The 27,220-nt window shown below is 40.0% G+C and overlaps 3 protein-coding genes across 4 annotated transcripts; 1 reads left to right on the forward strand and 2 right to left on the reverse strand.

Moving 5' to 3' along the window:
- Positions 1 to 518: 518 nt before the first annotated feature.
- Positions 519 to 15,304, reverse strand: ttc13 (tetratricopeptide repeat domain 13). Of its 2 annotated transcripts, none has more exons than XM_066692652.1 (23): positions 15,106 to 15,304; positions 13,438 to 13,532; positions 13,038 to 13,113; positions 12,313 to 12,383; positions 11,844 to 11,909; positions 11,163 to 11,255; positions 10,449 to 10,565; positions 10,093 to 10,203; positions 9,864 to 9,946; positions 9,451 to 9,592; positions 9,015 to 9,189; positions 8,508 to 8,664; positions 8,126 to 8,256; positions 7,182 to 7,314; positions 6,564 to 6,656; positions 6,113 to 6,196; positions 5,533 to 5,617; positions 5,148 to 5,257; positions 4,823 to 4,958; positions 4,054 to 4,133; positions 3,389 to 3,467; positions 2,806 to 2,885; positions 519 to 2,522 (listed from the first exon to the last, which is right to left on the reverse strand). In XM_066692652.1, the coding sequence occupies exons 1-23, from the start codon at positions 15,272 to 15,274 to the stop codon at positions 2,408 to 2,410; spliced, it is 2,481 nt and encodes an 826-aa protein (XP_066548749.1). In that variant the 5' UTR covers positions 15,275 to 15,304; the 3' UTR covers positions 519 to 2,407. The 2 variants fall into 2 exon arrangements, with proteins under 2 accessions (XP_066548749.1, XP_066548672.1); XM_066692575.1 differs by having other exon boundaries at positions 5,148 to 5,254; positions 15,106 to 15,303.
- A 25-nt stretch (positions 15,305 to 15,329) lies between these two features.
- arv1 (ARV1 fatty acid homeostasis modulator) lies at positions 15,330 to 20,444 on the forward strand. Its single transcript, XM_066692716.1, has 5 exons — positions 15,330 to 15,571; positions 16,106 to 16,225; positions 16,442 to 16,595; positions 18,754 to 18,975; positions 20,089 to 20,444. The coding sequence occupies exons 1-5, from the start codon at positions 15,482 to 15,484 to the stop codon at positions 20,193 to 20,195; spliced, it is 693 nt and encodes a 230-aa protein (XP_066548813.1). The 5' UTR covers positions 15,330 to 15,481; the 3' UTR covers positions 20,196 to 20,444.
- Positions 20,445 to 23,255: 2,811 nt separating this feature from the next.
- Positions 23,256 to 26,361, reverse strand: fam89a (family with sequence similarity 89 member A). Its single transcript, XM_066692717.1, has 2 exons — positions 25,893 to 26,361; positions 23,256 to 23,999 (listed from the first exon to the last, which is right to left on the reverse strand). The coding sequence occupies exons 1-2, from the start codon at positions 26,145 to 26,147 to the stop codon at positions 23,742 to 23,744; spliced, it is 513 nt and encodes a 170-aa protein (XP_066548814.1). The 5' UTR covers positions 26,148 to 26,361; the 3' UTR covers positions 23,256 to 23,741.
- Between the last annotated feature and the right edge of the window lie 859 nt (positions 26,362 to 27,220).

A 27,220-nucleotide genomic window follows, 5' to 3' on the forward strand; every position in this document is an offset into this window, starting at 1 on the left:
CCCGTGGTAAAATTGAGTTTGACACCCCTGATCTAAATGTTATTAGTGACCATTTCCGAGGAGCTCAGTATTATATGTTGTGCCATTCACTGCAAACTATAATGCAGAAGTGCCCAATTGATCCGGACAGCAGTGGATGTGTATTCTTTCTGAACCTTCTTAAGAAAATAAATAATGAAATAAGCAAACCTTTAATCCCGGATTTCACACTTTTATGGTCAATTCTCTGAACACTCTCCAAAGGCTTTTGAGATCAACGACAAAGCCATTTACTTCCACAGAGTTGAACAGTCTTGGAGAATTATCCCTGCCCATGTCTGAGGAGTGTGGCGCATTCACACAAACAAACAAAGGAAGTTTCCAAAGTGCAAGACGAGAAAACTTTAGTGATTCACTCCACTCCCTTGAGAGCTTTTATGATTAACTGACATCAGCACTGCCCTCTTCGGCTCAATTCAGCTAAATCAATGACAGGAAATCATTCCCCAGTTTTAGAAAAGAAAACATTTCCACTACAGTTGGCTTGACAAAACAGTTTTTTTCTCTCTCCCCATTTTATTGTGCATCACAAAGCCTTCGAGAAAATCACAACAAATGTCTTTTCACTTGCTTTCTCTGCTCATAGTTAATAAGGACATTTTATTATTATTTATTATTAAACCTTTTAGGGTTTCTTTACACTTTTGCATTTCTGAGTTAAAATATTAGAATAAATTTGGGTTCAAATAAAATCAAACGCAATGAGTTTCAGTAATGGTTCTCTATCCATTTACTCTGTGGCAAAGTCTTCAGCAACATATTTATGCTTGTACTTGTACTTGTAGATTCACAGGCCCAGAATAGCACTTGTCTTGCACTATCCAAGGTTATTTTAGGGAAGACAATTAGGTCTGTGAAACCATCTGTAGGTGCTCAAACAATATGTAGTTTAAACATAAAGGGAGAATTAATGGAATAAAATTAACAAAACATATATAATTTATGACACCCTACCCGGTTTACCAATTGAAGAGCACACATTTGTGGCCAGTAATTGTGTGTAATGTTATTTAAGTCCAGGTAGTCTGGTTAATAAAGTAGAAATACAACTGAATTCTTATAACACAGATTGGAAAACACCCACAGTTTCAATTTGGTTTAAATTGACATTTAAAAAAGTACTAAAAACTAGCTTTCATCTGCTTAATTGTAAAACGGTATGTTTCAAGGTAAATATCGATTACCACAACAGTTTAAATGTTACAGAGCTGACAGAGAACCATTTTATTTCTCCCCATTTCCACATCCCTGGGTTGCTGAACGCATGCATGAAACCTGAACATTGGCACAGGAAAAAGTGACTCCCCACATTCAGAACCTCATTTCAAAGCAAATCACATACAGAAAAATAAATGATTTCCCACAAAAGGAAGAAAATATACAGAGGGACACCATTTATTTTCTAAACAGTAAAAGAATGAAAAATAACCCAATTCACAGATAGAAGTATTTGTTTTGTCATATACCGTAGAGGGCGGACGTTATGATCATTTAATTCTTCTCAAATATGACAGCATTCAGGACTTTCCGAATTCCTGGTTGAAAGAGTCGGGCCTGTGGTGCACAAGGCACACTTTAGCTTTGCTTTTCCTCTGGGGACACCCATTTAATTTACTGCTGCCACTTTCCCCATAAAGATAAAAAGGACCATTATATTTTACAGCCTGTCAAGTTCAGTTTAGTTCAACACCTTCACACACTGTACATATTCCCTGATTGAAAACCAATTGTTGGTACATTAGGAGATATGGGAACATAATGTCATGTTGTGTTGGGTCTCGTGGGCACTGTGCAGAGAAAGTCAGTAAAGAGCACCTGCCAGCTGCATAAAACACACTGAAGTCCAATTTCCCCTTAGTTTGAGCTCTTAAGTGTTCCCTGAGTTTAAGAATGCTACATGTAGCAGTTAACAGGCTAGTTAAAGGAAAAGGTAACCACAAGAGTCATATTTAGGCGTGCTCCTTCCAACGGCTGCTTAGAGGGGTCAAATATCTTCATAAAACACCCGTTTCTATGTATGCGGTTTATTTCAATGTTTAATGCTATCAAACACATCCAAGGGACTCTCAAGGACACGCCTCCTTCCCAGGCAGATCAAATTAATTAGTCAAAAGTTATTTTTAAAATTCACACGATTCCGAAAAAAAAGTCAAAAATTTTAAATAGGTCAACTCCATGTCATTGCGCTCAATGGGAAATGCCCCTGACGTGTGGATCAGTCTAGAGTGAATTAAAAAAATATTTCAATGAATAAATAAATAAATAACTGTAAAATAGGAGCAGGCCTAAATATATGTAATACTAAGGGTACTAGAGGCTTCAGGTGGTGTATGCGGCCAGCGCCTGGGTTCCGCATCGGGAGGCTTTGTTAGGATTTCCGTGAACAGTGCAGCGTGGAGTCGGTGTTCAGGACCTCGATCATGCTTCGTGTCGTCGCAAACGTTTCTGCTACGGATGGAAGACTCTGGTACCAAGTGGGAAGGCTTTGAGGAACAAGAGAAGATATAAACAGTAAATGGATGTTGTCAGGTAAATACTTCACATTTATCATTTAGTTCATAATAAATGCCGTGTTTTTGGCAACATTGGAATTCTAAATTCTATCAACTCCAATCTTGAAAGGTATCATCGTAATTCGAACAGAAATTCAATATGGACAATGGGCCTTCATATGTAAGCCAAGATGGACGCAATGCAATTTGATTGGCACAAACGTCCAGCTGCTTCCGTTTCTGAACTTTAAACAGCACCTAGTTAGCAGTTTACCTCTTTAGATTCATCCAGCTCTTGGCTACTTTGTTGAAGCCCTCTGGACTCCCTGTGGTCATGGCTTCAAAATCGACCAGCTGAAATCAACAAGAAGCAAAACGCTATGATAGATTCTACAAACTTGTAGTAGGTTCTTAATCTTGCAATAATACTACAAAATAACTCCCAGGTAGGTGCACAAAGAATGCAAAACTACAAAATATATCCAGCTTATCAGGGGTCAGTATTGAATCAAAAAGTTGTATACCTGAAAATAAGTGAAGTTCAAAGTACATAGAGTGGTCAGAATTATGGGATAAACTGGAAATTTTGGTGAAACCTGAGTGTCAGAGAGCACAGTGGCTAAACAGTAATGACTACTAAAAAACACTTTTGCTGAAGAGAAACTTTGAAGAGCCAACTCAGGACCAATACATCTCTGTGGCGTTTCCTGCTACAATATATACATTTTATTTAAAGAACTAACTAACTGAACATGGAATCAAAGCTTCCTGTACCTGTCATGACCCAGTACATAACCAGCTTTTAAAAATCGCTCTAGAAGGAAGTCATTAAAACATTAATTAAAGCCATCGTTTACCTTCCCCTTGGGTATCCTTCCTGCCACTTCTTTTCCACTGGCCATCAGCGCTCCCATAACAACAGAGTACGCCACCACACTGTCCCAACACACCGAGAGAGAGAGAGAGATTTTAAAATGAGTGCAGTGGTGACTTAAGTCTTCTTCAACAGAGACTCCCCAAATGAATAGATATAAAACAATAAGTAAATTAACATATATAGACATGTAATACATTACTACAATGATGCTTAAGTACAAAGCGTGGTAGAGTTAAAATATCACATTATCTGGTTAGGAACTATCAGTTTGATTTTCCAAATGGGGCACAACAAGGGAGTCTAATTCATGTTTAACCGAATCCCTTCCTTTATATTTGTATACATAACCTTTTCTTAGAAAGTATCTGAAAGGAGTTTATTAAATTTTAGACATTAATTTAGTTCTTATTTCACCACTTTTGAAAATAAAGCTGCATGCATAGATTTTAATGCAAACTATCATGGATGTGGTTAGAAGCTAATGTCTTACAGATGTACAAAAAATTCATGTAAGTCATGTAAAGCTTCTTAGTTTCTTAATGACAAGATATTCTACATGAAACCAAAACAGCCAGAAAATAAATTCAAACGCAAATCAGTGGAAATTAATTGGATTAGTTATGTTATGTTGTAATGGAAACCTACCTCGAGCCCCTGGAGAGAGGCATTAAGTTATAAAAGTAGTAAACTAGAGAGAGGATTAAATTACACACAGCATCTGCATCCTGGAGAGAGAGAGAGAGAGAGAGAGTGAGGAGAAAAAAAAAAAAAAAAAAAAGGCACAATCAACAATAAAAGGTATATAAGCACCTCAGTGACACTTTGGATTGACACTTGTCTTAAAACCAGGCGTGGGACTATATTTGAGCCGTTAGTTAAACACTGGCGCCGCTGTTTCAAAACTCATTATGATGTGTATTGCTTTCTTTGATCTGCAAGGAACAGGTTAAAATAATAATCATAACCTGGGGCCAGTCTCAAGTGGTAACATATCGGTTTTCACAAAACATGCACAGAAGGGTGCATTTCCACAGATTAGCTGTTCAAAGGGTAGATTTAGCAGGCTGACACCAAGAAGGGATTTCCAACACTCGGGAGAGTTTATTTTGACTATTTTTGACTGCTTTGCATCTGTCAGCTCTCCAGCCCTGGCCTGAAATTGCGGTGTTCAGCAGTCACATCCAGCACCAGCTGAACGCCGCCATTTCCCACCACAGTCTCTCCAGTACCACACCGATGCCTAGCTTTGGATCTGTACACTTGCTGTAATGTGATCATACTCTGTGATAAAGGTCAGCTACCAAAGAAAGCCCCTGAAGCTCGGAGCAGCTGTACTAGACTCTGCAAGCAGCTCCCGGAGTCTGGGAGAAGCAGGGAACGAATACAGGGAGAAAAACAAGGAAAAAAACAATACCCCCAGCTCAGCGGACAGCATCAGTGCCTTCCCTTTGGCAGTGAGGTCTTTGTAGAGTGACTCGATCTCCGACTGGTACTGCTGTGTGCGCTCTTCTGTCGTTTGCGTCTCCACAGAGAAGAGCATGTTTCCCACTCTGGACACCAACAACAAGAATAGACAAATTCATAACTGGACAAATCAATACATGAATAAATATCTATCAATCTTAACACTGTGTTAGTTCCATGGTTTCAAATTAAATCTTTAATTAAAAGGCGATTGAGTTGAAATGCAGGGAAAAGCAGAGAGAGAGTGGGGGAAGCAGGGCAGTGCTGAACGTTACCTCTCTCCTGTGATTGTGATCGTGAAGCCGTCGTATTCTTTCCCAGGATCCTTTAAACTCGGCACCTTGGAGTTCACCGTGAACCCATCTCTGGTTTTACTGTTGAACTGCTTTATGTGGAAAATAGGCAAGGTAAGCGTACTGTTTACACTCAAAGCACGGTATTCATGTGTTTACACATCCATACAAACACAGTAGACTCCAGGTTTTTTATACCCTTATTGAATTGTAACTTAAACTGACTTCATTATACAATTGAATGTATGAATTGCATATCTGTCAAAAAATAGTTACATATTTCTGTAATGTAATGAAGAAAGTAGCATCATTTATAGTAGTAGTAGTAATAAAACATTTTCCCTATATAATACAAGTGTTTAATTACCTTCATGATGGGGAGAAGCTCTTCCACCTTATTGACGTTCTCCAGAGCTTGTCTGACTTCTAGAAGACCTCTCGAGTTATAGGCCCTGAAGAGCGTAGATTGAAAAGAGACACTTGGAGATGAGGATCATATCATGCATGTACAAGCAATCATAGTGATCCGAGGTCAGGAATAGCAAAGTTGGTATGAAAAAGGGGGGAAATAATCGGAGATTCAAAGAAAAACAAACAAACATGAAGACGACTATACACAGTCAGTGAAAATGCCAGCAAGCGAGCTCTCCAATAGCCGCTATGGCCTTCCTCAATGCCAACTCATTCTCCAGAGCTTCCTGTGCTTCTTCTCTTACTCGGAAACAAAAACAAACTACTTTTTCCAAGTAGTATCAGCTTGAGTCTATATATTTTTATGAAATTACTTATCTATTTTTGTTTGAATTTGTTTGAATTTCATGAATATAGTCATTATTACAAGACAATCAATCTATTATGACAATTATGAATTTCACAAAACTAGGAAGAGGGGAATTAATTCTCTGCGGACTTCAATCCTGGCCCCAGGACAGAAACTGCCGACTCACCCGTGGTAGTCTAGAATTCTGTCTTTAATGAAGCGTAGCATATTGTCAAAGTACGCCAAGTACCGTATGTTGATTATTTGTCCCCTGTGAAGAGATCCAGGAAAAGGCACATTTCAATCATTATACAATATATATATCTTTTGATAATAATAAATGAATGTTTAATAAGTATTAACATTTTACTTCAACAACATTTATATAAAATATCTTGGTTTTCCCATATTTAAATATTTCCAACCTTCTTAAACCACCACAGGAAAATTTGAAAAAAATTTTTTGCCCTAAACACAATTTAAAAATCAATAAATAACCTGTTTTGTCAAAACACACTGATGTTCAGGTCAATATGAGCTTATGTAAGAATTAGTAGAGACGTTGTGCTCCTCTGAATAGTGCAGACAGGATAATTAATTTCTACACGAGGTGACATACAGACAGGCTGACAATATACCTGATTAAATTGATATGATTGTTGAAGCCTCGGCTCAGACTTTGAGCCGGCATTTGATCCAGCCATAGAACGGGCTGGTCTGGGTCTGCTATCCTATAAGAGAGCATTAAAACAGGGCGTAAGAAAGGGGGAGAAAGAAGAACTGCTTACCTGGCCTTTTTCAGGCCATTCTCTCTGGAAATCTCTGTAGGTCAAGTACACAAATAGTTTGCATCTATACATTTCAGATCAATTGATCCAGCAGTTCTGCTGAAGAACAGTTTTAACAAAAATGTAAAATCCAAACTGGCGGCTACACATCATGTGCAATCACCTTCGGAAGGGTGAGTTCAAGGTACCCCAAAGGCATATGTTAAGCTTGAAATCAATCTGTGCAACTGTTCTAGCACTAAACAAGAGACTTCTGAAAAAAAATATTTTTTAAATCCTAACTAAAACAACAGGCTTCCAGCCATTCTGCCCTGGAAACCTAAAAGTCCTAAGAACAACACTAGGGTGCTGTCCAGTTTGGCTTGGAAGGCAGGCAGTGTTAATTGGCTTCCAAGTTATTTGCTGTTGTCACGCGATAGTGTTGAAAAGCAATGCGCCTCTTTTTAAAGCACATATTTTAAAGCTCACCTCCTCCACTTCACAGCTATGTCAAACATGTCTCTCCACTGCATCTGCCTGGTTTTGCCATTGACCCTGACTTTAGAGTTGCTCCATGTGCGCTGCATCGCCTGCATGACTTCTACTGTCGCCAGGCCCATGGCTGTGGGGTTAAACATATACAGCTGTAGTTGAAGGTATACCCAAAGCTATAGTTACACCCTTATTCTGAAACAATATTATTTGGTGGTTCATGTAGCTTCATAAATATTGCTCTTTTAACTACTTATTAAAATCAATAATATAGTTTTGGTGGAACAGGGTGGCAGTCACAAAATATACACACCTGTATTAATTCACTCTCTAGGGCTATATCAGTACAGTAATAGATCACTGAAAAATAAGTGTACTTTTATTAACATTAATTAAATCAACAAATAAACAATGAACAGTTTCAAATTAGAATTTAAAAGCACAAATATATATAAAATGCTAGTAATGTATGCGTGCTAGTACGACATTTATATAGGGGGTCCTGTGTAACTCAACTATGTGACAATATTCATAACCCGAAAATGCTGGCCTCACACTGTTTTCTGCTAGAAAGGTACCTAGAAAAGTAGACATTGTGGCTACTGATGGAAACACAAGAATATGCAATGGTTCTTGTGTTTCCATCAGTTTCGCCCTCTGCAGACTTTACAAGCAATTAGTATTCTTTCAGTGCTATATTAACAAACTATTTGGGAGACATGTGGAACTCCAGTATACATGTTTTGCTAAATACTAGGTCAATTGCATATTTGATATTTACATGCCAAGTTTTCATTCTAAGACCTTGTAGGATTGCATCTTTGATTAAATAAGCTGTCCATTGTCTGCTTTTTCTTGTCAGTCCAATACACTCAAACTCTCATGGCCTTCCATAAAACTTCCCAGGGTTCAGTTCCCTGGTTTATCAGTGATCCACCCACCTCTGTGTACCCTACGACTGGGCAGAAATCCCGGCGTGTTGAACTGCATAAAGGCACCAAGGTGATCGGCCGTGCAAATGAGCTTCTGAACTTCAGAGCTGTAGCTTTCGAAGTTCTGAGGTATGACGTCCCTTCGGCACCAAGAGGACAGACACATAATATTAGAGAACAGCTTGAGGAAATCAGTATCTGAAGATCAAAACCAGACATCCTTGAAGGTGGAAACTCAACACAACTTACTATTAACATCTGTAACGTCTCCACAGAAAACTGTACAATTTGGCTACACATTGTTAACTGATACTCTGCCTTTGAAGCATTTATATTTACTGCTAACACAGTACTGATACAGGCATATTTTGTCCTGCAGAGCTCGACTCACTTGATGTGCGGCTGCAACCCTGGCTGCTCCTCGTAATCTTCGATAAGGAAGGGCAGGTTTTTGGCCCAGTGGTTCTTAAAATTTCCAGGAAGATCCTGATCGACATTGTATTCCACCACAGGTATGTCAAGATGTGCGTGCAAATAGCGGGAGTACTCTATATAGCAAAATAAAGAAAACCCAGGAAAGCCACTTTAAAAACATTATGGATTAATGCAGAACTACTACACCAGCCAATTTTCATTTGCTATAGTCCTTACAGCACAAAACACCAAAGGAACTGAACACATATTCCAAATTAAGTCTAACTGCACATTATATTTTTAACATTTCTCTCCCCTTTTTAAGTTCCATATTTTTAACACTAGATCCAAGTGTTGTGTTGAAGTCTACTGATCACTTTCCTCACACTGTCTAGACATGTTTTTTGAATGTAGCATTTTAGCCATACCCTCAGAAGGAGCAAAGGGACAAAAAGACAGGTGTTCTCTATGGATTTCTACTCACCTCTGAGGTATTTGACTTTCAAATACTCTGGGCTTGCCTTCTGGCCCAGTAGAGGGCTGTTCAGCATGACTTTGGTCTGAGCCTTGATCCCCTCGTAAAACTGGCCCATGGCAACGTGGCTCAGGCCCTTCATATATTGGCACACCTCGTTGTAGGGTTCCAGTTGAAGACACCTCTGAAAGGAAACCAGGGAAAATGTAAAGATTTAAATGGTGTGGAGAAATGCAAAGGATGATAGCAGTACCTCCCTCATATACCCGTTTGTACAGGTTTTTCACTCACCTAGGACACATTTCAGATGCATTCAAAAGCAGACAAAAGCGATGAGATTATGTTTAATATGTTTAATAAAGATTTCCCTTATCCAATTTCTGATTATGTGCAAGCCATTCAATTAAACTTAGATTTTTGTTTTCCAGACACACAAAATAATGACCTTAAAGTTCTGAATGGCTTCTTGTAGGCCACCGTGATGATAGAGCATCATGCCTCGCAGCTGGAGAGTGTGGATGTGATTCTGGTTGAGCATCAGGGCCTTCTGGAAACTCTCCATGGCAGCTTCAAAGTCACCCAGCTCTCTAGAGAAAAACAACAGCAGGAGAAAATTAACCAATTACACCATAAAAGCCTCTCCTCAGAGTGCAGATTGAGTCAAATATTCTAGATTGAAACCAGTGATATCTGGACCATGTTTTTATACAATTTTGTATACGCTTGTGGAGTTTATTAGCCTTAACTGCATATGTAGAAATAACATCCCTCCACACAAGCTTAATCTAGTAACATCAATCACTAGTACTGTCCTTCAGCGCCTGTCATTGGCTGCTGACAGAAAGGAAAAAGTCTTACCTGTAGGCTTGTCCCAGACTTTTGTAAGCATCTATAAAATCTGATTTTAACTTCAGAGTTTCTTTGAAAGTTCCAATAGCTTCCTGTAAATATAAAAAGAGGACTCAAACCTTTCCTTCTCCAATTCCCAAATTCAAATCGTGTAGCTAACTTATCTTCCTTAATTTGAAAAAGGCACGCAGGGTGGGAGCTAGACTGGTCACCTCCATCTGTGAATTAAAGCGCTTACCTTGAGCATGCCCCTGTGGAAGAAGGTCAGGCCTTTGTACAGCATGGCAATGGGTTGGTTCCTCTTCAGAAGCAGGGACTGTTGGAGGTCTTCCTGTGCAGCAGCATAGTCCTGCATCCACAAATGGAAGAGAGAAAAAAAAAACTGCATTGGCGGCTACAACTCCATCTACAGTCTTGGTTAAACTTCTGCACAGCCAGCCACAGGCACTGTTACACCATTTGACTGACTAGAAGGTAATCTAATATGTGAGAAGGACCTGATAGGTTTCTTTTAAGACTGTTTCTCAATTAAATCACAGAGACCTGAGGATGAATCAAGTATCTATGACCAGTGGTCACTGAAACCATCCTCACCTCCGAGATGAAGAGCAGCGTTCCTCGGTGTCGGTACAGCCGTGCAGAAGGCTGCAACTGGATGGCTTTGGAGAGGTCACTCAGGGCCTCACTGATCCGCCCCAGTGGGGACAGGATCTATAAACACACGACAACTGCTCTTAGCTGACCGGGAACAAAATGCAAACATTTGCAGTTTAAGATTTTTTTTTTTTTTTTTAATACTAAATCCAACAGTTTGGAGCATGCGAAGATTAAAGTAAATGAGTGAGTATTGAACATTTGAGAGGCATTCATAATTTAAATGTACATTGTGTTATTTCTCATATCAATTCACAACAAGATCATTAAGAGCAAAAACCAAAAACTAAAATCTGCCGTTATTAAAATTATTTTATAATGGACCAATATATCAAGGTTCATTTGTATTTGTAACTAAGCAAAACCGCAACATTGAAATTTGGATGTATGAGATATCGCATTCAGTTTCTATTGTACATATTAAAATAAACCTGTTGTATCGTAAAGGTACTATTCTTGGAAAAATGGGAAGCCAACTACACAAACTGCTATATATATATATATTTTTTTTTCTCCTTCTTTGTTTCAGGTAGAAACCAGACAGAATAACAGCAGTGCTTAAGAGAGAGGAGTTGCTATATCCCATGAGAAAAACGGTAAAAAAACAAAATTAAAAATCCACAGTGTGATTAGATCCAGCCTGTCTCCTCTCACCTCCGCTCGCTGTTCAAACCCCTCCGGTCGATTGGGCTCAAGGGCGATAACTCGGCTCAGCTCAAAAAGGGCCAGGTCAGCATTCTTGATGTCCTGTGGATTAGAAAAGCAGCAGGACAGAGCACATACGTCAGGAAATCAGGGCCTGACTCTTGCTCGGCAGACCTGCGATTGCTGGAGTCTTCGCCAAAGCAACAACAGACATAAATATATGTGTATCAATATCTTTTATGCCTGAAGTTGATGCTTTGGCCTAGACCCATCAAATTTTGGATCCATCCACAAATTAGATTATTTCATGGTGTGTGTTTGTTTGCTTGACGGTCTTCTTTTTACCTAATGCAATCTCTCCATCCAGTACTTAATTGTAACTAGCATGTCAGTCACAAGTTTTGATTTGGTCTGGGCTTCTGTCAGCTTTTTATTCATTCCCTTACTTTGTTTTAGTTTTTTTCCAAGCTTATTAATATTTATTAGGTAATGAAAGAAATCAAATTAAAATGGATTCTCGGACACAACTTATGCTACAAAGAGCTTAGATTGTCACTACAATTAAGATACTAGACTTGCTCTGCTGTGGCCCTGCTCTGGGGACCCTGTGATTCTTAGTCCTGGGCTTTAGACAGAGCCATTATATCTTACTACAAGACTAAATATTAAAACACTGCAAAAGACTCTCACCTGCAGACTTTTCTTTCCATAAGCAATTCCTCTTCCATAAATGGCACTAACCAATTCTGGATCCCCCTACTCAAGAGAGAAACAAATCATTAAAAGAACCGTACCTGAAACAGAGCACAGCAAGGGACATGAGAGGAAATAGTTGTCTTGGTAAGGGTATGATAAGCACTTAAACGGAGGGTGCGTGACAGCTTACTTCTCTCTTAACTATCTTACGGCCACAAATTCTTGTCTCTGGTAGCTTATGATGAATTCAAGGACAAAGTGTGCCTAGACAAGGAAGCGTGCAGAGAAATGTGGCATTTTCTTTGATCATTATCTGCCATTGCAGACATTGGCCAAACCTTGCGCACACACAAAAATAGGAACATGTGAAGCAACACACTGAATTGAAAACACAAGTTTGCATAGCAAACAAACCATGTCACACAATGAGACCTGGAAATTAAACTCAAGTCAAGAAGCATACCTGTAAAAGCGATGAAAAGTGCTTAATGGCTTCATCGTAAAGGCCGTTTCCGATCAGCACGTATCCGATAGCTGAAAGTTCAAAACATAAGCAACATGAGCGAACAGGTCATTTTCTATTCAGATATAGAATAAAATTAATCACATGGGCAGTCAATGAGTAAAACATTTAAAAAGTGAAGAACAAGGGACCCCCGAGTGGCTCAAGCGGAAAAAGGCAGACTGCCAATTCAAATCAGGCCTGTGACACAACAAACTGGCAAAGTCCTAGAGCTGTGGGATGGGCTCAATTTTCTTACACTCCTGTAAGCCTGTAAGTTATCTTGGAAAAAGGCAACTGTCAAATGAATAGATTAGGAAACGAATAATGAGTATCAATAGGACAGGAACAAAACCAGAGAGTAAACAAAGGCAGTATTACAGTAATACATATTCAACTGCGATAAAAAAATATAAAGGAGGTAGAGAGTTCTAGAATCTGGATGCATTGAAGCAAAAAACACAGACTCTCCCTTTTGTGATTCACCCTGGGGGGATACAGAGTCTGCCAGCTTCAGCACATCTCACTGTACGACACAGAGCTGGAATGCCAGTGTGCAAATCGGATGACAGTCCTGTCATGCTGCGAATACCAGTGAAACAATGCACGTCTCCAGCTTTATTACAGGAGGGGCGGTGCAGTGGTGACAAATGTTCAGCAGGCAAACTAGTTTACAGAAAACTTACCTAGCTCTTCATTTGTGTTGCTATTGTCGACCATAAACGGAAACCTCTTCTGCTCAATAAGCAACTTCGCTTGACTCTACACAGAAAAAAACATGCATTATTTTAGAGGCACTTACATATTTCATTAAAAAATAATACTAACTCATGGTTGTGAGTATTTTGGTTGACAGCAGTGAAATAATTTGCATCTGTTAATGTGATTGTTTTTTTTAGATTTCTTCAGACAACCCACTAGCATGTAAATGCATGGAGAGAGTCATTACACCAAGCCAAACGATTACAAAGGAAACCCTGACAATAAAATGAATGCTCGCTTTGTCGTAAACTTGTATCAGCCATCCATGTTCTCTGCGATACCTGAATACAAACTGAAGGTGGTCAGAAAAGGTGGTCACTTTACCAGGATTTTCTCAGTGTCCAGGGAGAAGACTGAAACACAGGGGGGTGTCCCTCCGTCTTCGCATTCTGTGTCGTCAAACTGCAAAATGGAAGAGTCTGCACATGGAAGTGAAACCAACAGTGAATTTCCATTCTGTTTTACGGTCTTTCAATGCTGAACACTTCACAGACCGGACAGAACCAGATTCTAATACGGCCAAGCAATAAAATAAAAGAACCTCAACCTGGTAGACCTATGTCTTCCCCAGCCCACTAGTTGCCCTACTGCCCCTACTGGGTGCAGACATCAAACCATTTACACAGCTTGGCCATGCCTGAGACTCCATACACCCAGAACCCTTGACCGAGGTCTGTTTTCCATATCATTCAAATCTCAGTCTCCTACAACTAACTTATGTAAGTTATCTATCGTGGGAGCAGCTCGCCTGCAGCACAGAAACCAGCACCTCTACTATAGGGGTGGTTGGCACTGTGCTTTAAACTCAGACACCTTTTTGCCGATTTTGAAACCTATCTTGCCTCCCTGCAAACACATTCATACTAATCTTAATGTGTATCACGTGTGAGCCCTGAGATATGAATGTGATGTATATGTATATATGAACAAGAGGCAGCAAATTGAGAACCAGGTACCCACTGCCAAAAATGCCAAGATACCCAATTTGGGTGTAATAATATTGTAAATTTAAGAACAGTTTTAATTTACACTCATACAGTGTGACATTTAATATTACTGCAAAAAATAACAATACATGAATCCATGCTTTGTTCTGGAAATGTCCCCATAGCAAGGAAGATAGAATGATCTAGGAAATTGTTTTGATTAAGGAAATTAATTGATATGCATCAGAAATTGCAAAATTAACAAACATTAGTCCCCAATGTCTGGCATAGTCTAGGAAACTATGAAAATGAAAGACTAAAAATGGTCAAGCTAATATTTTCTTATGGATTTGACAGTAACACTTGTTCTCTATAAAGAAAATTGTGTCACATAAGACATTTAGGTCATGAAGTAGAGCATAGAGAATATGTGAGAGCATATGCAACACATAAATCGTTTTCTTGTTTTCATGCATTTTTATAACCGTATTATTCTTATACAAACACCGACATACATTTTCTTAAATCATCAGATTTCAACAGAAAGGTGACATTGCAGGTAAGAATGAAGAATGTAATCAATGCACAGAAATAAGTTTTGAATCACTGACCGACCAATGATTCAATCTCAATCGTGCTTGTTTTATTAAAACACTTATCAGCAATTAAATCAGTTATTGTCTCATAAGCTAGTGGACGTACTGAAAACTGCAATAGTTTCAACCCGGATAAGAAATTAAAATATCCAGATAGTGGTAAAAGAATGAATCGGTTATATCGCTTGTTGATGTAGGTGACTTCAGACACACACGGTCAGGCCTAACCAAACACAAGCACATCGGTCGCGTCGGTGCAGGGCAGATTCCCGCAGGTCTGCGCAGATCTGCACAATCCGACGATCCCATTGGTGGATCCGCGCAGACTCGCGCAGAACTGCGGACACCTGCGCTACACCAGCGCGACCGACGTCCTGCCCACCGTGTGGCTGCTGTCAACGGATGCGGAAGCTGATCTTTTCAGCGAGTGCGGAGGACGTGGCAATAAATCGATGAAAAAACACTCTTACCACAGTCAGCCGCGTATTCCTCCCAGTCGGAAGGAGAGCCGCATCCATGCTTGTATATGCCGCTGTTGAAGAAGGTCAGTGTGGAGAAGTATTCCGTAGAAACACTCGCTCGGCACAACCCAAGCACGAAGAGCGCAGGCACAACAACACCCCGGCCAGCAGGTGCCATGTTATGTTTGTGCAGGTGAGAACGAAGCGCTGCCACCTGGGTAATGTAGTCCAGCGTCCCTGAAGAGTCCCAGTGAAGTGAACGCAAGTCCACCGGCGGTCGAACTACGTTTCCCGACATGCAACCCACCCCACCTCGTTTTAAAACCAGGAAGTAATAAGTAGAACTTGTAGTTTTGCGTAGAGAGAGAAATAAGCGAGGCTGCCGATGGCTGCGTTTAGGTGTATAGAGTGCAACCAAGATGCACATGAACTCCACCGCGATTACAAAAACGGAATATTGAAAATTACAATATGTGTAAGTAAAGACCATGCAGCCGTTTACACCGCATTTCCCTGCAGACTGCTGCTTGCTTCATATTACTTCACCAGGTCTCCGCTTTGATTTGTTAAAAACTAATTTGGAGGAGATTATACAATGACCAACATATACTCTGTGCCGATTTATGAATACTAATGTCTGGTGTTATATGACACACATGGGAAATGCCATTTAAAAACAAGATCGCTTGACTGTAGCCTAGGGACATTGATGGGGTCGCTGTATTGTTAGAGAAAGTGTGCGACCAACTTTCTTATAATACATTTAACTACTGACATGCCATCCAGCCAGGCGTGTGTCAGTTTATAAGTGAAAATGTTGAAATATAACTAAAAATAATGCCATTGAATTTTGAAATCACTAAAACGATTAAGGAAAAGAGCTAGATCTCATTCTTGTAGTACAACCTATCCCCTCCTTTTTGTATCTCAAACTATGACTGAGTTAAGGTTCCCAAGTTACATTAAAATGCAAATGTATATTCAGTTTATTTTGTATCTTTATTTTCAGAAATCCTGCCAGAAGCCCGTGGACAAATATATTGAATATGATCCAGTTATAATTTTGATTGATGCCATATTATGTAAAGCCCAAGCATACAGACATATTCTATTTAACACAAAAGTCAATGTAAGTATGTTTTGTATAGTTTTATTATCATCATTATTATTATTATTATGAAACCCAGCTGGGACCATGCCTCCCCTTCCCTCTCTGCTTGGCTCCTTACTGTACATTGTTTTTAAATTGCATATTTGCTAAATTAAATGTGCCACAATATGAAAAATTCATAGTATATAGTTTCATAAATTCATATTAAAGCTAATGGTTGTATTCCTTCACCAGATTCATGGGAAGCTGTGTGTGTTTTGTCTGCTCTGTGAAGCATACCTGAGGTGGTCGCAGCTGCAGGGTTCACAGCAAAGCAGTGATCCAGCCGACATCATAAGATACACTAAAGAATGGGATTTCTATGCCATGTTTGGGCTGGCGGCACTGGGTAAGCAGATTAATTTTCCAGCTGATGTGGTGATATTCTGGAGGCTTTCTGCAAACTGTAACACCTGACTTTGGGCTTCATTCACCAAAGGTTATTGTAAAGCATGGAATTAGGGTCTCGCTATGTGATCTCCTTCTCATAAAAGGGGATAAGGTTCACATTAAAGCTTAAGGCATGCGTTTTTACACTTCCCCTAGAAAAATAAGACAGGCTGCTCTAGGCCAATGAAAATCATTAACTGGCATCCATTTTGGATTACATACTTCACATCAAACAAACATCTTCCCCAAGTATTATGATTACCTAGAACTTGAAACATGGTATATAGTACAGTGAGGGAAAAAAGTATTTGATCCCCTGCTGATTTTGTACGTTTGCCCACTGACAAAGAAATGATCAGTCTATAATTTTAATGGTAGGTGTATTTTAACAGTGAGAGACAGAATAACAACAAAACAATCCAGAAAAACGCATTTCAAAAAAGGTATACATTGATTTGCATGTTAATGAGGGAAATAAGTATTTGACCCCTTCGACTTAGTACTTGGTGGCAAAACCCTTGTTGGCAATCACAGAGGTCAGACGTTTCTTGTAGTTGGCCACCAGGTTTGCACACATCTCAGGAGGGATTTTGTCCCACTCCTCCTTGCAGATCCTCTCCAAGTCATTAAGGTTTCGAGGCTGACGTTTGGCAACTTGAACCTTCAGCTCCCTCCACAGATTTTCTATGGGATTAAGGTCTGGAGACTGGCTAGGCCACTCCAGGACCTTAATGTGCTTCTTCTTGAGCCACTCCTTTGTTGCCTTGGCTGTGTGTTTTGGATCATTGTCATGCTGGAATACCCATCCACGACCCATTTTCAATGCCCTGGCTGAGGGAAGGAGGTTCTCACCCAGGATTTGACAGTACATGGCCCCGTCCATCGTCCCTTTTATGCGGTGCAGTTGTCCTGTCCCCTTAGCAGAAAAACACCCCCAAAGCATAATGTTTCCACCTCCATGTTTGACGGTGGGGATGGTGTTCTTGGGGTCATTCCTCCTCCTCCAAACAGGGCGAGTTGAGTTGATGCCAAAGAGCTCGATTTTGGTCTCATCTGACCACAACACTTTCACCCAGTTCTCCTCTGAATCATTCAGATGTTCATTGGCAAACTTCAGATGGGCCTGTACATGTGCTTTCTTGAGCAGAGGGACCTTGCGGGCGCTGCAGGATTTCAGTCCTTCACGACGTAGTGTGTTACCAATTGTTTTCTTGGTGACTATGGTCCCGGCTGCCTTGAGATTAACAAGATCCTCCCGTGTAGTTCTGGGCTGATTCCTCACCGTTCTCATGATCATTGAAACTCCACAGGGTGAGATCTTGCACTGAGCCCCAGACCGAGGGAGACTGACAGTTATTTTGTGTTTCTTCCATTTGCGAATAATCACACCAACTGTTGTCACCTTCTCACCAAGCTGCTTAGCGATGGTCTTGTAGCCCATTCCAGCCTTGTGTAGGTCTACAATCTTGTCCCTGACATCCTTGGACAGCTCTTTGGTCTTGGCCATGGTGGAGAGTTTGGAATCTGATTGTTTGATTCCTTCTGTGGACAGGTGTCTTTTATACAGGTCCCTTTAAGAGAGTGCTCCTAATCTCAGCTCGTTACCTGTATAAAAGACACCTGGGAGCCAGAAATCTTGCTGATTGATAGGGGATCAAATACTTATTTCCCTCATTAACATGCAAATCAATGTATAACTTTTTTGAAATGTGTTTTTCTGGATTTTTTTGTTGTTATTCTGTCTCTCACTGTTAAAATACACCTACCATTAAAATTATAGACTGATCATTTCTTTGTCAGTGGGCAAACATACAAAATCAGCAGGGGATCAAATACTTTTTCCCTCACTGTATATAGCATCTACAGACAGGGCTTTTTCTAGTTTCTACATTGTCCAAAATGGCCACTGTGGTCCCATTTAAATATTTAGGTGGCCTGTTAAATGCAGCCCAAACTACTTCGGTTCAACAATCTGTAAGCCAAATGTTTCCAGACTTGATAAGCATCATCAATGTGGCAATGCAATTAAGATATTAAACTGGTGTTTCTTTGTAAACCTGTCTGTCTGATGGACACAACAACATCCCCCCTCATTCAGATGGCTTGTGTCTCTTCAGAGCTGGTGGTGTTCCTGGCCGCAGTGCTGCTGTTCTTGTGGGCAGCGCAGGGCCTCCTGACCTCCAGGCTGCAGCCCTCCATGCTGCTCAAAGCCCTGTTACTGTCCAGCTATGGGAAGCTGCTCCTTATCCCAGCTGTGATCTGGGAGCATGACTACTCCCCTCTCTGCTTCAGTCTCATCAAGCTCTTCGTGCTCACGTCAAACTCCCAGGCCATCAGAGGTACAGTGCAGTTTCTTTTGATTTTTGGTTCCTCTGACCTCACAAATGTTTTTATTTTGCTTTTAAGTCTTAAAAAAGCAATCCTGGGGCTCAGAGCACTTGCAAATGCAACAAGATTCTCATATAAGCATGCAGGGTAAAACAAAAACTGTTTTTCTTAAGACACTAATTGCTGGTTTCACAGACGTTGATTAGCCCTAGTCTTGGACTGTTCTACCTAAAATAACATTGGCTTGTCCATGATTAGAGCTAATTTGGGTCTGTGAAACCAGCCCTAAGTAAGCTAAGTTTCCCTTCTGCTGACTCATACAGTGAGAACATACCTTGTCTATCTCACATTTGAGAGGCTCAATAAGTGCTGAGGAACCATTAACAGCTGTTGATGAATCGGTAAATGGACAGTTTCTTTACCATCAATGCCTATTATGCTGTCACTTGATAATTAGAGTGGCTCAGGGTCTGAAATTAGGATCAGGTTCCCACCATTTATTTCTTGCAGTTCCAGTAAGTTCTTGAGATCAGAATAGGGCCGGTTTAGTTTTGCATGATCGTAAGCAATAGAAAATATTTTACTGACAATGCAAAAAGATATGAATTACATTTCCCAATGAGGCCCTCTCTATTCTGCTGCTAGAGTTTATTGGGAGTGCTGGGTTACAGATATCTTTGTAGTTGCTTTCAAGTTATTATTTTACAGAAGACTACTAATGGCTTTTAGTGATATAGCAACAGCATCAATTTAGCAAAGGTTTAACATTCATTACTTTCAATGTAGAGGTAAAGTAAAAAAGTGTTCTGCAATGTTGGGACCAAGTGGCAGCCCTAGTCTGTTGACTGAGCAGTGCTGTTTACATTACATCTAAAGTCTAATTAATTTTAGATTGTAACATTTGAATGCTGCACGACCTGCTAACAGTTAAACGGGAAGGCAAATGAATGGCCTGATTTCTCTGTATCAAATGTGTAACCTTCTCAAAGCCTTGTGCCTTCAATCACTACCTCAGTTCAGTACCAAATCACAAGGAATTAAAATTACTCCTCCAAGAAGTAGTAGTAATGGATAAATACAAATATTAGTGTTACTAAGTGTTATTTTTGTCTGTTGTTTTTCAGTGATTTTGAACAGCAGCAGGAGGCTCTCGGTCTTGGCAGTGCTGGTGGGTTTTGCTTTGGAAACCACTGCAGCGCACAGCTTCCAGAACATGCACTGGTTCAGGTAGACGAATGCAAGACTTGCCACTGTTTTTATGTGAAGTCTTTTACCCAGCAATGTGAGATGTGGGATCTGTCAGTATTAACAGGGAACCATCAGTGTAATTTATTGTTTTTCCAGAATGTATATAGTTAGCTCCAAAACACACCCTTTGTTTATAATACAGAATTTGGTTAAGCATGTTTATGATTTCAAATGTACATCCAGTTTTCATACATGCCATTTCATTTAATAAAATTTGAATCTGCAAAACAGACATTTCAAAGTTGATTTTTCTAGATATTTCTTGTTGAAGAATTAGAAAGTCTCAGATGCACAGAATGTGTGGAAGGAAAGATCTACGTTGTGAGAGCACCTCTGACTGATTCATGATGATTGCTAGGCTAAAACTGTTATTGTAATCAAGACTAGCATTTGACAGACTGACATTTGTAAGATTTGGTGCCATTGTTCCTCAACCACATGAAAAATGTGATGAAAGTTCCTGAGGTGCCCATGGCAATTGTATATATGTCTGGAATGGCAACTATTTGGAACATGCATTCATAGTAGGGCTATACCCAGGTCACCATGTTCTCAAGTCTTGAAGTTTGTGGCTGTTAAAAAAAAAAAAACACGTGTATAGAAAGAGAGAGAATTTCCAAACCATACAGACAAGATTGACATTGAATAAGCTTTCAAATTGCACAGCCATTTAATTAACCCAACAACGAACAAACTCCTGAACTTCCATTTCACCTAGATATGAGCCAACTGTGAGCAATTGATACAACTGCTCTCAGAGCTGTGCCTCTTATTTATTATATTTTTCTTTGAGAAAATACCCACCAAGGTGGTCTGATGATTTTTAAAGTAAAGGGTGGAAGTCCCATACTTTGGAACTGGCAACGATTTAGTAGTACAGTTGAATAGAAGTCACTTTGGCGTACCCTGATCTACCATTATAGATTTTGGACATTCACTCACACTCCATGATTGTAGCACCCATTTGAGTCGTTTTAATGATTGAGACAATTTTGTGTCACAGATGAGCTTCTTTACATAATTTGTACCATTAAGCATTGCAACTGTAAACTTATGAAAATGTGATTTCGGTTTTATTCAAGTATCCAAAACACAAACAATCGTTTAATATTGCATCATATACTAGTCTTTAATGCAGCACTTTTCATTTTAAATTGGTTGCATAGCTTTATTTAAAAAACAAAACCAAAAAAACAGTTAAGTACTTCCTAACAAAATTGATACAGTTGCATGGTCATATATTGAAAAGTACATCGGACCCAAGAATCTTTAGACTCACACTCTGACTAACAGTGAGTTGGAGACATTTGCTTCTGAGAACCACTCAAGTGACAGACACACATCCATGCATTTTCACAAAACTTTCATAAAACAGACAACTTAAGTCACACCCTAATATCCCCCTCCCCCCAAAACAAATTATATATATATATATATATTTTTTATTCCCCCATGTTAAAAAACTTATGAAGTCTGGCTGCATTGTTTGTGTACACAAGTTCTGAGCCTCTGCATACTGACTTCAACAGCAATTCTTAATTGTAACCATTATTCCAGAGCTTTCTGGATAATCCATTAAGTAACATTAAGCCATCAGTTGTGGAGAAAAAAAGATGTGCATATATGTAAATATGCACACACACACACAGTCTCTCTCGTGTCAGAAAAAAGTTATGGCTGGAATTCACAGTGAAAGTGTCATGTAGTAACATCAACATTATTGTAGATCATAATATTATTGAGTAGATAAGACTATGTTGATTAAACAAGCTTGAACCCCTTCCATCAGTACATTACACAAAAATGTTGAGAACTTTGAGATGAAGCAGGTTTAGTAATAAAAGGCTTAGGTCATTCCCATTCTTATTAGTTATGCATTTGACAGATATTTGTATCCATGGTGTCATATACCTAAAGCATTTTTGTAAACCGCAAGACTATGATATGGTATTTTTTGGAATGCAGATTACATTCCGATGCGATTTGCACTCACATGTACAAACCCTGTCGACGGGTCAGTTAACTGGGATTCTGGGGCAACCCAAGTCTGTTCAAACTGGATGAAAATAAAGTGTGGAAGTGCTACAAAACTCCCACTGTTTTTGCTGTTGACTGAATTTACCAGTATTTTTCAAGGGGACATTGCTAGGATATACATTAATACAAAGTACAACACAATCTTCCAGTGTTCCACTGTATTCTCCAGTTCATTAATGGGTGGGCAAAGTAAAACAAAGCAACCCAACTGTAATAACATTGGGCATAATCCTCCTGGAATACTTACACTAGTGTGGGTTTGGAGTTGCATGACACCACACACTGTACTGAAATCCTTAAGCACATATAATGCTATTTACCACTGATGGCTCCCTTCCCAAACACCCAGGTATTCTAAAATGTTCTTACTACATCCTTTCAATATTGTTCATGTTATAAATAGTCCTTTGGTTAGTAGCATATCATTGTGTTTCTCACACAAAAACAAAACAATTAAATATATATCTATATATTGATTTGCACCATATGCATACATACAGAAGAGAAAGTTTATAAAGGGTTGGTGCAAACCAGAGATGAATACAAACTGCATTAAAGAGGTGAAACGGCCCAGGTCACAGTCAACAATCAGGAGTTCCTTACAAAGACACAAAGCCCCGCTTGCGTGCAATGCATTCCTCTGTGCAGCCACAGGTCAACGTCCAGTAGGTATCTCCCCTGGTAAGGGTGTGGGATTCCAAAGGCCAAAATATACACTAGAGTAACCGGGCTCTTATTTTGTGAAGTGTGTCTGCTATAATGACATCACTCTAGTTTTTTGGCATAGTGGGTTTGTTGCTCTGTGACCACACACACTGCAGTGGGGCAGTGATTTAATGGGGGTCTCCTGATACTGGTCTACATCACACGAAGGACAGCATATGTGCAGGTTAACTGCGGTGAATGGTGATTATAAAGAAAACCTTAACTTGGGATACACTGACCCCGACAAAGAGTTCAGATTAGCTCACACTGAGGAGGTGGAAAAAAGACAAATAAAATAAACTCTCCTTGACAGAATGGAGGCTTCACAGATTTAAAAGGGTAAATACAGAACCACATGTTGTGAATTCCCCATGTGACCCATTTATAAATATAAAAGTGTTGCCAAGTACCCTTCATGAGTCTTCCAGCAAAAAATGTACTTGTCAAGCTTCTGCATTTGACTAGAAATCCTTATTAACTTCCCCCAACATCTAAACCAGGGGAAAGGGTCCGTAACAATGCTAATTCCTGAATAAGTACATCATATAAAAAAAAATCTGATACTGCCTTGTTTCAATGTGTCAAAATAATTATTGCAAATCTTGTATAATAAATAGCAGTTTTAATAATATATAGAAAAGTCAGCAGATTAAAAAATGACTGTGATCCAGCAAAACTGAATGTTCTTCATACACACAGTCTCTATATTTAAAAGGTGTTGCGCTAGCGTTGAGGACTATGCCAAGCTGTAGTGAAATGCCATGGGAAGACAGCATCCCTCGCCCTGTTAGATGGTGATGTGGAAGGAGTCATTGATCCACTTGTCCTTGCTAGTGCCGTTTTTGGGAGAGGGCTCGGTGGGGGAAATGCTGGCATCCTGGTCAAAGTCATCGTCCTCGTCGGAGTAGCCGTTTTCCATGCCGTACGAGCCGTCCACGTTGGACACGGCGCTCAGGTCATGGCAGCTGCCTTTGTACTCCTGAATGGACTCATGAAGAGACCACAGTTGGCACAGCAGCGACATATCTTGCTGCCGGAGCCCCACCTGCAAGAAAGAGGGGGGAAACGTGAGACACTCGAGGCACAACTAAAGAGAATATGGATTCTTGTTTTAAGTTACCGCTTCAAGAATAAATTCATACACATTCATGTTCATTTGTGCAGGTTAAATGTTTGGTACTTATTGGAGATGGAAAATGTGCCAGGTTTACCTATACCCACATGGATTTGCAGACCACACCTATTGATATTTCACTTAGTCCAGTAAGAGCTTTATAGGGTTTCCTATAAAATTAGGTTTAGAAGAAAGAAAAAAAATGTTGTAAGTTTTATTTAAAAACTTAAATGCGTTTTGAATTTGTTGACAATAAAATCAGCATAGGACCGCAGACCATGGATCAACCAATCAAATAATCTTATATTTAAATATATCACACCTTTCTCAAAGGAATTTGCCACAGAGTGCCATACACAGAATGTATAGGCCTACACGAATTACAAGTCAATGTTTTCTGTACTTAATATAAACATGAACCATTTAGGCACAGAGGAGAGAAACACAAAATATTCCCAGGTGAGAAAACAAATCTGGTGGGTCCAAACCCTAATCGTTACCTCCCCTCTAGGACAAAGACAAGTGTCATTCGTTCATTAATTAATTCATACATACATTCATACAATATCTAGGGGAACAGATGAGAACCTGCAGCAGAATCAAGTCAATCTCGAACCACATGAAGAACAAGTATGAACACGACTCTGAAACATTCCCTACACGTCTTTATGGATAATTAGAGGAAGAGTGGTTTGGCTGAAAGGTACAGTAAAAAAATGTTTTTTATATATATATATATATATATATATATATATATATATATATATACACACACACACACTTGCATTATTAAATCCTGTTGTACAGATCTACTAAAATAAAATTACATCTTACAGAGGTGCTCTGTCTGCAGGGGCAGTTGTGGTTCCTTATGAAAAACTGAACAACCACATAATGTTAAAGGAAACCAAGTTTTCAAGCAGCTCACAACTTCCAGGTGGCAGGAAGAACATTCAACCCACAATTAGCGGACACTGAATATTTAACCCCTTCCAGGGCCTGGTGCTTGGATTCAGTAACTGAGACCTGGACAAAACAATGCCATGTGAAATGGAACACAGCGGGGGAACGTCTGGATTCATTATTATTTCCCAGTTTTAACAGGAAAGGTTACAATGTATTTGTCAGTTTTGACTGCATGGGAGAGCAGCTGAATATTTGTCTGATTAAGCCGTATTAAAAGGCTTCAGGGAGCGCAATCAAAGCCAGGGGAGAGTACACTAGGTAGGCTACGGACTGTGGCAGGAAGAATAAGATTGAACTTCGAGGATTTACACATATACATAATTAGTTTTGATATTAATAGTTCTACAGTTTATTTCTAAAAATACTGAATGTGCACCAGCATTTTTTTCTGGATAAATACTTTGTTATAGTTATACATGTAGATACAGGATATCACAAATCTCTATTTATATACGCATATATACACAGAGCCAACTTAGACAAAGGCTAAAATAATAAAGCTGTTGATTTGGGTGTTTGTTACATGTATTAATGTGGGTGACGCTGTGCAGCAAGATTTCAATATGTACGATTAATAGCCTACATAATATAGTATTTATGTTACAACGCTAAGGTGTTTTTTTTTTTTTTTGCAAACATTGAAAACGTGTATGCATTTAACTAAACAAAATATGAAAAAGTGTCGATCTGTTTTGCAATTTGTTTATTTGCACATGCGTAGCGGCCAGTGCAAGATTAAAGCACAAGGGCTTCAGCAACAGCCGGGATTATGGAGGCCCTGAGAAACGGGCGCAGGCGAGGGGCTTTAAACCAGCGCCTTCAAACGGCGTGAGCTCGGCGCGGCGAGACGAGACCTACCATCTCTTTCCTCAGCAGCGCCAGGGCGGCATCCAGGTTGGCCGGCTTGTTGGCCACCAGGCTGTCGGCGCTGCGGCCGCGGCTCAGGTCGTCCTGGATCATGGTCTTCTTCGCGTACATCCGCTCCATCTCCCTCCAGGAGCCGCCGCTGGAGTTCAGCAAGCCGCTCAGGCTCTTGGGCAGAGGGGGCAGCCCGTCGATGCAGGCCGACGGGACGCCCCCGCCCGAGGTGCCGTTGGTTGATTTGCCGTTCATGTTCGCCTCCCCTCTCCTGTTCAAATCGGTCACTGCTGCGGTCCGGGTGTGTGGATGCAGCGGGTGAAGTTACATACCGGGCCGTATTGGGTGCGGGGGGCCAGGCGAAGAGGTGCCTCTCGCAGCGCAACACACGTCCTTCTCTTAATTAACAACAACAACAACAATCCCTGCGCGGCGCTCCGGGAGCCACTTCCTGTCTAACAGCCCACTTCCTGTCTGTTTATGCAAATCAGCACTTCCCGTCAGTCATCCGAGGCCCCGCCCCATGGGCGGGGCCTCGGATGACTGACGGGAAAGCGCTGATTTGCATAAACATCCCCTGTGCCTCAGTGCTGGGGGTGACAATGAAGAGCAATGAAATACTTCCAATTATGCACTGGTTTTATGACAAAATTGGCAATGGTCAATTTCAATTAGGGACACAGATGTTGGTAGACATGGTTTTACAGTTCTAATGTGTTTGTTTTAGATTATAATGTAAGTCACGTCATTACATGTTGCCCTCAATTTGATGTTTAGTCGTTCCATTTGTCCAGGCTAAGGATGCACTTCCCAGTAAATGTAGACGTCAGTTGAGGTTGGGATTGCGTTTCTCCTCTGTTAACTGAATTGGGAATAGATTTGTATTGGCCTAGCTTCATTTTGCAGTGTTGGGGTCTTATGGTGTGGTTATTTATTGATGTGGTACAGCGGTGTAGAGGCAGGTCTCTCGGTTTGGCACTATAACTCAATTTCACAGTTCAGAATAAAGGTTCTGATTATTATTTACATGCTAGGCTGATTCATAGTTATAGCTGCATTCATTGAAAATGTGTGTTTAATATATAATTGGCAATTGTAGGCTTAAATATGAATGACTGATACAGGTGGAGGTAACAATTCTCTTTTAGACTATTAATTTTAGTAATTTGGTTACATTTTGCACCACACTTAAGTCTAGTGATGAAATTTGAGTTACACTGTGGTTTGGGTTAGGGTTATGGTTAGAGTCCCCTGTAAATGTAGACTTTTGTTAAGGCCAGGCTTGCTTTTCTACTCAGTTGAGTGTAGATTTTATGGGACTAACCTGA

The sequence above is a fragment of the Amia ocellicauda genome, chromosome 1 (genome assembly GCF_036373705.1).
Source record: "Amia ocellicauda isolate fAmiCal2 chromosome 1, fAmiCal2.hap1, whole genome shotgun sequence".
Taxonomy (NCBI): Eukaryota; Metazoa; Chordata; class Actinopteri; order Amiiformes; family Amiidae; genus Amia; species Amia ocellicauda.

What these genes read in the sequence shown, in the direction of transcription:
- arv1 (XM_066692716.1), top strand. Translation starts at nt 15,482, where the DNA reads ATGGCTGCGTTTAGGTGTATAGAGTGCAACCAAGATGCACATGAACTC. An exon ending in TATTGAAAATTACAATATGT is followed by an intron (nt 15,572 to 16,105) that starts GTAAGTAAAGAC and finishes CTTTATTTTCAG; the next exon opens with AAATCCTGCCAGAAGCCCGT. An exon ending in TATTTAACACAAAAGTCAAT is followed by an intron (nt 16,226 to 16,441) that starts GTAAGTATGTTT and finishes TTCCTTCACCAG; the next exon opens with ATTCATGGGAAGCTGTGTGT.
- fam89a (XM_066692717.1), bottom strand. Translation starts at nt 26,147, where the DNA reads ATGAACGGCAAATCAACCAACGGCACCTCGGGCGGGGGCGTCCCGTCG. An exon ending in CGCTGCTGAGGAAAGAGATG is followed by an intron (nt 24,000 to 25,892) that starts GTAGGTCTCGTC and finishes TCTTTCTTGCAG; the next exon opens with GTGGGGCTCCGGCAGCAAGA.
- ttc13 (XM_066692652.1), bottom strand. Translation starts at nt 15,274, where the DNA reads ATGGCACCTGCTGGCCGGGGTGTTGTTGTGCCTGCGCTCTTCGTGCTT. An exon ending in CCTCTCTCCAGGGGCTCGAG is followed by an intron (nt 3,468 to 4,053) that starts GTAGGTTTCCAT and finishes GTGTTGGGACAG; the next exon opens with TGTGGTGGCGTACTCTGTTG. An exon ending in GAAGGATACCCAAGGGGAAG is followed by an intron (nt 2,886 to 3,388) that starts GTAAACGATGGC and finishes TGTTGATTTCAG; the next exon opens with CTGGTCGATTTTGAAGCCAT.